Source organism: Oryzias melastigma, unplaced genomic scaffold, assembly GCF_002922805.2.
Source record: "Oryzias melastigma strain HK-1 unplaced genomic scaffold, ASM292280v2 sc00216, whole genome shotgun sequence".
NCBI classification, from domain to species: domain Eukaryota; kingdom Metazoa; phylum Chordata; class Actinopteri; order Beloniformes; family Adrianichthyidae; genus Oryzias; species Oryzias melastigma.
This window is the reverse complement of record NW_023416882.1, coordinates 149,155-161,117: the sequence shown is the minus strand read 5'-3', so window position 1 is coordinate 161,117 and position 11,963 is coordinate 149,155. Positions and strand designations below refer to the sequence as shown.

Genomic DNA, 11,963 nt, shown 5'->3' with positions numbered 1-11,963 from the left:
CCAGAGAAAAATCTTCGGAGCCGACCGCAATGCATCTTGGGATAGCATAGCAGGATACACCAGAATGATCTTTGAATTTGGGAAAAGGAAGGCCGTGTTCGCTGGCTGCGTTTGAAGCAGCCGCTGGATTTGGACAGCACTTGTCAGTTCTAAAGTAAGTTTCTAGTCATTTTATGGTCTGATACATCATTACAGAACTGAATCTATGTTTATCAGGAGATTACAGAATCTCATTTCAAATCTCATCAGTGGATTCTGGTGGAGTCCTCTCTCTGTCTCTCTCTGCTGCTCCCAAAGTTCCTGTCTGATCCTAGAAGTCTTTTAGGACAGTGGTTCTCAACTGTTTCCAGACAATGGACCAGTTTAATGTCAGACAATATTTTAACAGATCGGTCGAGACGGGTCAAAGTTGCTGTTCAATATTTCTAAGCTTCTGGTTTCTGAAAAATGTATTTTTTTTAAATTAAAAAGCTGCTATAAGAAATTTAGTTTTAAAAATGCCATTAAATATTTTACGGATGGTGAAAAATTAATGAAAAAAAGTTGTTGATTTATAGAAGTTATTTCTTATTCATAAAAAGTATAATAAAGAAAACTGAGTTTTTTTCTCCATAGAACGCCAATATATCATTGATTTAGTCTGCAAGTGGACCTCAACTAAAGGAGAGGTCTCCGACCTTTCATGCTCACTGAGATACTTTAAATAATGCAATAGCTGGGGAGCTACTTTATGTTTGTTAACTGTTATTCACATTTCAAATGTTTACACCAAACAACTGAAAACAGTGAAGTTAAAACAAAAGATGTTTTGTGTTGAAAACTTTCAAATCAGATTCTGTCAGTGAGAAGTCTGGTCCTGCATAGATTCAACCAGAGCTGTAAGCTGGAGTGGATCCACTGAGGTTTACTCTGATGGAGCCATTTAAATGCTCAGCTGTCAGTCTGGTTCTGAACTTCATGACATTCATATCAAAAGGCAAACGTCACAGTTCAGATGCTATGTTGGAGTGGTGTATCTATGGCAGATGACTACCATTGGCTGAGGGATGGTTGCAGCCACAAGCTCTGTTGCAGACCTCACAAAACTCACGTAGGTTCACGTGATAACCTGACATTTATAAAGGAAGTACAATAATTCCCTCCTTATTCCATGACGTTCAGCTCCAGCGTCCAGCGAAAATTTGAACCCAACAAAACAGATTTGCAGCGCCGTAGAAGCTAGATCACAAATCTCGAACGTGATCGTCTAAAGTGGATGATATCTTCTCGCACTTTTAAGTTACGTAAAGACTCTGGTGTTCACACCTGAGCTGTAACTCTTGTGTGGTAGCGCAGGGTTAGTCCTTATTTAATATTTGCTGCTTTCCTTTTTACTCTTTACTACTTTAAAGGTTTTAGTCTGCATGTGTGGGTGTGTATGTGTTTGTATTCTAGTGCTTCGCCTTCCAGTATAAGATGGATACTCATGATAAAATATTCGTCCACTAATCTGTTCTCCACTAATCTGTTCTATAAATTCAATTTATATAATTCAAATCAATTTATTCATGAATATCCTCAAAATCTCTATTCTGTGTATGTCCTGTTCAATTACAACATTAAGTATTGTCCACAAATGTATATATATATATATATATATATATATATATATATATATATATATATATATATATATATATATATTAGTTTTTTCTTTTTTTGGCAGAGGGGGTTAAAACTGAACTGCTGCACATTTTACATTTTCCTCAGTCCAATTTGTATCTTCTAATGGTTTAGATTTATCTGCGCTTTTCAGGACACTCAAAGCGCTTACATTGTGCATCCATTATTCATTCACACCTCATTCATACTTGGTGACGGTAAGCTACTGCTGTAGCCACAGCTGCCCTGGGGCAGGCTGACATGTTTATAAAAAGATACTGATATGAGATATGAAAAAAATCAGCCGTTTTGAAGTGCATTGGGTTCATATGTTTGTAAATCTGAATCTGAAATAGTTAGTGCCTAATCAGCCACAAATGTAAATGCACATCACTACTCTGTCGTGAGGGGATTTCATATCCAGACTTTACTGTGGTTCTCTTCCATCTGCAGGTTACCAGAATTACAAACATGGTGAACTGGATTTTTGCTGCAGAGAAATCATTTTGGATCTCTGAAGTGGGGATGCATGTACTCTGAGGCATTTTAACTAATATGCTTGCAAAATGTAGATAAATAAAAAGAGATCCTAAAAGCACACGTGGTCTGTGTAAATAATATGACTCTGTCATTGAATGGACTTGAAAAATTAATGGTAACACTTGTGACTCAATTTGAGACTTGCTGCTTTTGACTCGACTCGAACTTGGGGACAAAGACTTGACACTTTCTTGTGACTTGGAAAGCAATGACTTGGTCTCCCCTCTGCTAAACAGACAATGAACTTAAAATACTGGGTTTAGTTTAATTTTGTATCTCTGTTTGAATTTTGTATTTTGTCTTTTACCCATGTTTTTAATTCGATTTTAATTTTGTTTTGTGTTTATAATTTATTATTCTTCTGTGTAGTTCTTCTTGACATCTGTTTTATTTCTTCAATAACATCAACCTGCCCTTGGACTGTAATTGTTAATTAGACTATGGCTAAAATCTGTAATATTTACATGTGATTTTAAATGTTCATTAATATGCAATCACCCTTTCTTATATAAACATATACTTACTTAAAATCTTCCAGTGAAACATCAGAAAGTTCTTCAATTGTTATGTTCTTCTAATCTTTAAGTGAGCTCATTTACTGACCTCAGAGTCTGCAGTCTGCAGTCTGGCAGCTCCAGAAAACCACACAGATGAAGAAATCCTGAATCCTGCAAGTTCTTGTTCCAGCTCAGGTCCAGTTCTGTCAGGTTGGATGGGTTGGACTTCAAAGATGTGACTAGAGCTTCACAGCTGATCTCTGACAAACTGCATTTCATCAACCTGAAGGCAGACAGAAAATTGCAGGATTAGTGATGGGAGGTGGAGTACCAGCTTGCTTTGGGCTAAGAGAAGCCTTCAGCAGCATGACTGAATGAGAAATTCCTCTGGGTCAGCAAACAGCTCAGTAGTTTGTGTCTAAGAGCACCAGTGACATTATAGTAGAACATCATCAAACTGCACCAACTTTAAGAACAAGTATTGCAGTAAAAAAAAATGTTTGGTAGAGTATGTTTGAAGCTGCAGCTGCCCTGTGGAATTTCACATTATTTGAGGACATTATCAGAAATGGATATTCAGGAACTTTTGGAAACTAAAACAAGTGTCCTATTTCCTATGAATTGAGCACAGAAATGGGAATTTACAAATAATTTTGGATTTCATTATGTGTTGAAGAAAACTAAGAACATTTGATGAAGATCAGAAATGTAAAGATTATTTCAGTAGACTTGTAAGGTGATCAATTCAGAATTTTTCCATTAATGAAAAAAAATCTGCATTACAAAAACATAAGTGTAAAATACTGTAAACATTTGTGAGCAGCAGTGTGGTTTCATGCCAAGAAAGAGCACTACAGATGTAATATTTGCTTGTTGAAACACCCTAAAAAAGTACAGAGAAGGTCAGAGAGAGCTCCACTGTGTCTTTGTAGATCTGGAGAAAGTTTATGACAGAGTGCCCAGAGAGGAACTATGGTATTGTATGAGGAAGTCTGGAGTGACAGAGAAGTATGTCCGAGCAGTGCAGGACATGTATGAGGGCTGTAAGACAGTGGTGAGGTGTGCTGTAGGGGTGACAGAGGAGTTCAAGGTGGAGGTGGGATTACATCAGGGATCAGCTCTGAGCCCCTTCCTGTTTGCAATGGTGATGGACAGACTGACTGATGAGGTCAGACAGGAATCACCATGGACTATGATGTTTGCAGATGATATTATGATTTGTAGTGAGAGCAGGGAACAGGTGGAGGAGGAGTTAGAGAGGTGGAGGTCTGCCCTGGAAAGGAGAGGAATGACAGTAAGACAGAGTACATGTGTGTGAATGAGAGGAACCCAAGTGGAAGAGTGAGGCTACAGGGAGAAGTGAGGAGAAGGTGGAGGAGTTTAAGTTTTTTGGGTCAACAGTACAGAGTAATGAGTGTGGAAAAGAAGTGAAGAAGGGAGTGCATTGTGGAAAAAAACGTGTCATGCATGATGTGTGACAGAAGAGTTTCAGCACAAATGAAAGGAAAGATTAACAAAACTGTGGTGAGACCAGCCATGTTGTTCAGCTAGAGACAGCGAGTATAAGTCAGGAAGCAGAGCTGGAGGTAGCAGAGATGAAGATGCTGAGGTTCTCTTTGGGAGTTACCAGGTTGGATAGGATCAGGAATGAATACATCAGAGGGACGGTTCCGTGTTTGGGACCCCCCGTGTTGCTCGTCGTGGGGGTGGTCTTGCCCTCATCCACAGGGATAGTTTCTCGTGCAGATCTGTAAACCGTGATCCTTTTAACTCTTTTGAGCTTCAAATGACTAAGGTTGGAATTACCAATGCCTTTTATTGTAACTTAATATATAGACCTCCTGGTCCTGCACAGGTGTTTTTAGAGGAATTTGCTGAATTTTTAACTTCTATTATCAAATTTGAGAGACTTTTAATTCTTGGGGATTTTAATATACACATTAATGACACCTCTTGTAGTATAGCAACTGAATTGCTGTCACTCACTGATGCATTTAATTTAAATCAACATGTATCTGGTCCCACTCAAAAGAAAGGTCATACATTGGACCTCGTCTTTTCTTTTGGTCTTAATGTTGCCCAGCTTAGTGTTGTGGACATTCATGTCTCGGACCACAGCTGTATCTATTTTCAATTACTCGCCCACCTTCCTTGTTATCCACATAAAGTTAGATCCCAAAGAAGAATCATAAATGAAGTTACAGTTGAGGCATTTTCGGAAATGTTTGAGCCCAGTTGCTGTGACGGCATCAATACTGTTGATTCTTTTGCTTGGTCTTTTAATAATCATTGTCTGTCTGTCTTGAATGAGGTTGCCCCTGTCATATCTAAAACCTCTGCTTGTAAGAATTACTGCCCCTGGATGAATCAAAATATCATGGAATGAAGGAGAATGTGTCGCAAGGTTGAACGTCTGTGGAAGTCCACTAAATTAGAAGTGCACAGACTCCACTTAAAAGAGCTGATCTCATCACTCAATTAAACAATTAAGCAGGCAAGGCCAGATTTTTCCAATCTGGTGAATACAAACAAGGAAAATCCCAAAATGTTGCTTGAAACTATCAATACCATTGTTTCACCTTCTACTCTCCCAGTGCCTGTTTATTCAAAAAGTGACTGCACAAATTTTTAAACTTCTTTGTGGAAAAGATTAACAACATCAGGGCTAGTATAACACTACCTTCAGGTAGTACTCTTAGTGCTCCTTTTTCCTCTTCTTCTTTATGGACTTGGTCCTCTTTTTCACCTGTGACTCTGGAAGACGTTATAGTCATTCTAAAAACAGTAAAACCCTCTTCCTCCCCTCTTGACATTGTACCCACCTCACTGTTTTTGAAGGTATTTGATGTGCTTGGTCCACAGGTTGTCAAACTGATAAATATTCCATTGTCAACTGGTGCAGTGCCCAATTCTCTTAAACAGGCAGCATTAAGTCCAGTATTAAAGAAGCCAAATTTGGATCCACTGGAGCCAAGCAGTTATCGCCCAATATCAAAATTGCCATTTACAGCAAAGATTATGGAGAAAGTTGTTGCAGGTCAGTTGACACTTTTTGTGAATACATATGGTATTTTAGATCAGTTTCAGTCCGGGTTCAGAAAACTACATTCTACCGAGACTGCCCTCTTAAAAGTCTCTAATGACATTCTGATGGCCGCAGACTCAGGTCAATACACAGTTTTGGTTTTGTTGGATCTGTCCTCAGCCTTTGACACAGTCGACCATAAGACATTATTATGTCGACTACAAGAACATTTTGGATTATCGGGGACTGTACTTTCATGGTTCGCTTCTTACCTTTCCCACAGAACAACTGTCATGTATGCAAATGGTTTACGCTAATGACCTCCAACTGTACTGCTCTTTTAGTGAGTCTGAGGTTCATAAGTTAGATGACTTATTACTTTGCCTCTCATACATCAAAGACTGGCTAAGTCTCAATTATTTTCAACTAAATGAAAAGAAAACGGAAACCCTGATGATTGCCCCCGAGCATCAAGTCACCTCCATTCAACCTCACTTAGGCTCCCTCGGCTCCTCCTGCAAACCTACCCTCAGAAACCTCGGAGTAATGTTTGACCAGTCTATGTCCTTCAATAATCATTCAAAACATTTGGTCAAAAGCTGTTTTTACCACCTGAGAAATATTTCTAAGCTGAGAAAAATGGTAACCAAGGCTGACCTGGAGACTGTGGTCCATGCTTTTATTTCATCTCGTTTAGACTATTGTAATTCTCTTTTTACCTGTTTTAATCAGTCCACAGTACATCGCATTGCAAAATGCAGCTGCTAGGCTTTTAACTGGATCCAGCAGAAGGGCTCATATTTCACCTGTTTTATCTTTTTTACATTGGCTACCCATTACTTTTAGAATTGATTTTAAAATCTTAGTTCTGATTTTTAGAGCTCTTAATGGGCAGGCACCTGGTTATATTTCCCAGCTACTTGTACCGTATGTCGCTAGCCGCTCCCTGCGATCCTCAGCTTTGAACCTTCTTAGAGTCCCAAAGACTCGTTATAAAACTTGAGGTGACCTCTCTTTTCAAGGAGTAGCCCCAAGACTGTGGAACACCCTGCCCTTATCGCTCCGCCTGACTGACAATGTCGAGGCTTTTAAGAAACAGCTGAAAATGCTGCTTTTTAAAAGGGCTTTTGTTTAATTTGTACTGTATTATGTTTTATTTATTGTTTTAATCTGTTCTATTTTTCTCTCATTGTTTTACTGTGTAAAGCACTTTGTGATTTTAGCTGTGAAAGGTGCTCTATAAGTAAAATTTACCTGCTACTTACTTACGGCACATGTTAGATGTTTTGGAGATAAAGTCAGCGAGGCCAGACTGAGATGGTTTGGACATGTTCAGAGGAGAGACAGTGAATACATTGGTAGAAGGATGCTGAATCTAGAGCTGCCAGGAAAGAGGTCTAGAGGAAGACCAAAGAGGAGGTTTATGGATGCAGTGAATGAAGACATGAAGGTGGCTGGTGTTAGAGTGGAGGATGCTGAAGACAGGCTTAGATGGAGGAAACTGATTCGCTGTGGCGACCCCTGAAGGGAAAAGCCGAAAGGAAAAGATGAAGAAAGACCTTTTTTTTATCAGAGTTTGAAACTTCGTGTTGTGAAAAGACTGATGTTTTGAGTCCTCCATAATTCTTTGGTCTGCAGCTACTGCATCCTCACTCCAGCTAACACTTCACATCTGCTGAACCAGTAAAGTCCAGTTTCTGACTCACAGACTCTGGTTTACATTGGAAACTGATTCACATAGAAGAATGTCCCCAAAAGGAGCAGAGTTATCTATTCGAGAGAACAAAAGACTGAGATATTCTTACACTCTGGTCAGTTGATCTTCAGACAAAAGCATTAAAGTAGTACTGGTGAGGAATCATCTAGCAACTTCTTCAGTTTCTTTATTAACTGTTCTACATGACTGAAGTGGTGTCTCAACTGATTTTTTCAGAAACTAACTTTTGCAGCCGGAGTTTTTTTTTTTTTTTGCGTATCAGCACTGACCCCAGAGCTCATCAGAATAAAAATTATGATTTTAATTCTTCTTGAATGGAATTTTAAAAATATTAAGTTTAGTTATTGAAATGAACCATAAACAGTGCTTATTATGACCCTTTAGCCCTGCCCCCAGTCTTGTATAAAAACTACCTGCAGAGGCTCTTCTATCTAAGCAAAGATTTTGTCTTTATAAGCATACAGACTGAAAATCAAAAACCAACCTAAAACCCCATATGAAATGAGAGACCCAGTGCTGATCCAAGCTCAGTAAATAAGCACCAGAACCAGGTCTGTGGGGACAAAAACGGTTAGTCCGCCATAGTTTGATCTCAAATTTTTTCATAAGGAGTTGCTGCTGCAATTGTTTGTCCATTTAAATCTGCAGTTGTGTGATTGATTCATGTTTTCTTTCAAAGAACATAGAGAACATGAACTTATCCCAGAAATTTACGTCTGGGTGGACTTGGGTTTTTCATTTGTAGTCTACTGTGAGAAACCAAGGATAGCATTTGTAACCACCAGGTAAAGAAAAACCATAATTTTTAACTCTAGTAGACAGTTGTGTTTTTAATACATTGTATGCAACAGTCCTCTGCCGTTACTTCCTCACTTACATTCATCTGACACTTTCTTCTGAAAATGAGAAAAAACAGACCACTCCAAAAAAAAAAAAAAATAGTTGAATGAAAGCTGACCTGAGACTCTCCATTTTACAGTGTGGACTCTCCAGTCCAGCAGATAGAAGCTTCACTCCTGAATCCTGCAGGTTGTTGAAACTCAGATCCAGATCTCTGAGTCTGGAGGACTGAGAGCTGAGAACTGAAGACAGAGCTGCACAGCTTCTCTCTGACAAATAACAGTCACTCAGTCTGAAGAAAAAAAGAGACAAACAGGAGTTATTAAAACTACTGTTTTTCTCACTCAAATTCATTTGTTCATTGAAGATGATTTCATGAGAGTTCTTACAGAGCTTTGTTGGAGGCTTTGACCACTGGCAGCAGCCTCAGAAGAGCTTCCTCTGAAGCAGAGTATTTCTGCAGGTCAAACACTTTCAGATCTTCTTCTGATGACAGTAAGATAAAGACTAGAGCCGACCACTGAGCAGGAGACAGTTTATCTGTGGAGAGACGTCCTGACCTCAGGAACTGTTGGATCTCCTCCACTAGGGAACCATCATTCAGTTCATACAGACAGTGGAACAGGTTGATGCTTTTCTCTGCAGACAGATCCTCACTGATCTTCTCCTTGATGAACTGGACTGTTTCCTGATTGGTCTGTGAGCTACTTCCTGTCTGAGTCATCAGACCTCGTAGGAGACTCTGATTGGTCTGCAGTGAAAGACCCAGGAGGAAGCGGAGGAACAAGTCCAGGTGTCCGTTTGGACTCTGTAAGGCCGCATTCACAGCACTCTGGTAGAACTGGACTGGACTATTCAGTTCAGGTTGGCTGACCTGAGATTGTTCCTCCTCCATGAGGTTGATTCCAGAGGTGATGAAGGTCAGGTGGACATGAAGAGCAGCCAGAAACTCCTGAACACTCAGATGGATGAAGCAGAACACCTTGTCCTGGTACAGGCCTCTCTCCTCTCTAAAGATCTGTGTGAACACTCCTGAGTACACTGAGGCTGCTCTGATATCGATGCCACACTCTGTCAGGTCGGATTCATAGAAGATCAGGTTTCCTTTCTGCAGCTGCTCAAAAGCCAGTTTTCCCAGAGACTCCATCATCTTCCTGCTCTCTGGACTCCAGTGAGGATCTGTCTCAGCTCCTCCATCATACTTGACCTTCTTGACTTTGGCCTGAACCACCAGGAAGTGGATGTACATCTCAGTCAGGCTCTTGGGCAGCTCTCCTCCCTCTATGCTCTTCAGCAGATCCTCCAGAACTGTAGCAGTGATCCAGCAGAAGACTGGGATGTGGCACATGATGTGGAGGCTTCGGGATCTCTTGATGTGGGAGATGATCCTGCTGGCCTGCTCTTCATCTCTGAATCTCTTCCTGAAGTACTCCTCCTTCTGTGGATCATTGAACCCTCTGACCTCTGTCACCATGTCAACACACCCAGCAGGGATCTGATTGGCTGCTGCAGGTCGTGTGGTTATCCAGAGGCGAGCAGAGGGAAGCAGGTTCCCCCTGATGAGGTTTGTCAGCAGATCACCCACTGAGGTGGACTTTCTAGGGTCATTTAGGATCCGAGTCTTGTGGAAGTCCAGAGGAAGTCGACACTCATCCAGACCATCAAAGATGAAGATGATCTGGAAGTCTTCAAAGCTGCAGATTCCTGCTTCTTTGGTTTCAGGGAAGAAGTGATGAACAAGTTCCACCAAGCTGAACTTCTCCTCTTTCAGCACATTCAGCTCTCTGAAAGTGAATGGAAATGTGAAGTGGATGTTCTGGTTGGCTTTGCCTTCAGCCCAGTCCAGAGTGAACTTCTGTGTTAAGACTGTTTTCCCGATGCCAGCCACTCCCTTTGTCATCACGGTTCTGATTGGTTCTTGTCTTCCAGCTGGGAGTTGAAAGAGCTCTTCTTGTCTGATGCTGGTTTCTGCTCTGTCTGCTTTCCTGGATGCTGCTTCAATCTGTCTGACCTCATGTTCTTCATTCAGCTCTCCAGTTCCTCCCTCTGTGATGTAGAGCTCTGTGTAGATCTCCTTCAGAAGGGTTGGGTTTCCTGCTTTAGCGATTCCCTCAAACACACACTGGAACTTCTTCTTAAGACCAGATTGGACTTTATGTCGACAAAATGCAGCTGGAGATCCTGCATGAAGACAGTATATAAACTCTCTGATGAGGATTTGAAACCATGTTGTGCCATGATTTACTGCCTCACTTGTATGTCTCAGTCAATCAGCAAACAGAATTTTTGGAGGTGAAAGTATAAATAGGACCATCTTGTTTGATTACTGTTGCTGGTTGTTAGAGACCTCCTTTTGCCTCAAAAAAGACTCTACAGTCAGGAGCTGGTTAACTGCAGCTTCTGATGAACCTAAGTCTTTTTGTGACTGAGTTAATCTTTCCCAACTAGTCTATTTACCCACAAGGCCTAATCTCAAAAATCCTCAAAAATCTACTTAAATTTATCTGATTTTAACAAATGTCCCTCACAAGTATTCTTTGCTGGGTGTCTTCTGTAATGACTTATGTGATCACTGTGTTGTAGCTGTGTGTAGAAACACAAAAATCCCCAAATTTAAACCACAAATAGTTTACAAAAGTAACCTGAAACATTAAATGAGCAAGCTTTTCATCATGATTTGTCACAAGTCAAGTGGGAAAACATATGCTGGCCACCAGAGGTAGAGCTTGCATGGGCATTCTTTAAAGTCCCCCTACAACAATTTTAAAATTTTCTTTAAACGTTCCCATGGGGTTTTATTAAGGAGTGTGAAGTTTTTAAGAAAAATTCCACATCCTAAATGTCTTAAAAAGCCATTTTCCTGTTGATCTAAAGCCTTCTTTTCAAAAAATCCCTTTGTGTGGGGGTGGCTTTTGGTGCTGAGCAGTGTAACCCCGCCCATTAACCCCCCAGACATGCTAGCAAGAAACAGACTTTGATAAGCCCATGAATAAAATAATAAAATAAAACATGACCATTTAGGTTGCATTGCCCTAGCAAGCAGCACTAGCTGGGGCTCATAACTGATAACGCCACGGCCCCCTGCGTTTGATCGAAGCGACGGAGGAGCGGAGCTGCAACCCATGGCTGCCCGCCACTGTCCGCCGCTTCTTGTGGCTGCTGCTGCAGCAGCTCAGCACTCCTCCGCGGGTTGGATCAAACACGGACAACATATTTGTGACGGCTAATGGGATTTTACCTTTCAGTTTCATTTTAAATACGTGAGGAAAACTTTAAAAAAATCCCATCTTGGACGCAATTAAAATACAAGCGGACAATACAACCCGTGGCTTCACTGCATAACAAGGAACCGACATGAATTTCAATCACAAAATAATGAAAGCTAACATCAGTATGGCCTTTCACTGAATTACAATCCTTTACAGCACAGAACTGGGAGGTTATATTATCTTCTCTGGCCTCTATAGTTGCATCCGGGGTAGTTAGCTATTGTGATGTACATAAGTTTCAGAAATTCAAACTGAGTTTTTTAGCCACACTTTGACAGCGACTTAAAAGAAGAAATACTCGGAAATGCAAAAGCATAAAGATTTCTTATTATATTTTTTTCTCTTTCAGAAGAAAAATGCCACATATACACGTTAAAAACTCAAAAAATATCATTTTCATTGGAGGGGGGCTTAAAAGAAAACTTTCTCCAAAA

The 11,963-nt window shown here is 40.4% G+C and overlaps 1 protein-coding gene across 1 annotated transcript; it reads right to left on the bottom strand.

Annotated features, from left to right (window-relative positions):
• Positions 1–8,645: 8,645 nt before the first annotated feature.
• Positions 8,646–10,142, bottom strand: LOC118598226 (NLR family CARD domain-containing protein 3-like; the record flags this gene model as incomplete). Its single annotated transcript, XM_036210734.1, has 2 exons — positions 8,646–8,800; positions 9,689–10,142. Coding segments are annotated over 2 exons (609 nt in total), but the record flags the coding sequence as incomplete, so codon positions are not given.
• Positions 10,143–11,963: the final 1,821 nt, after the last annotated feature.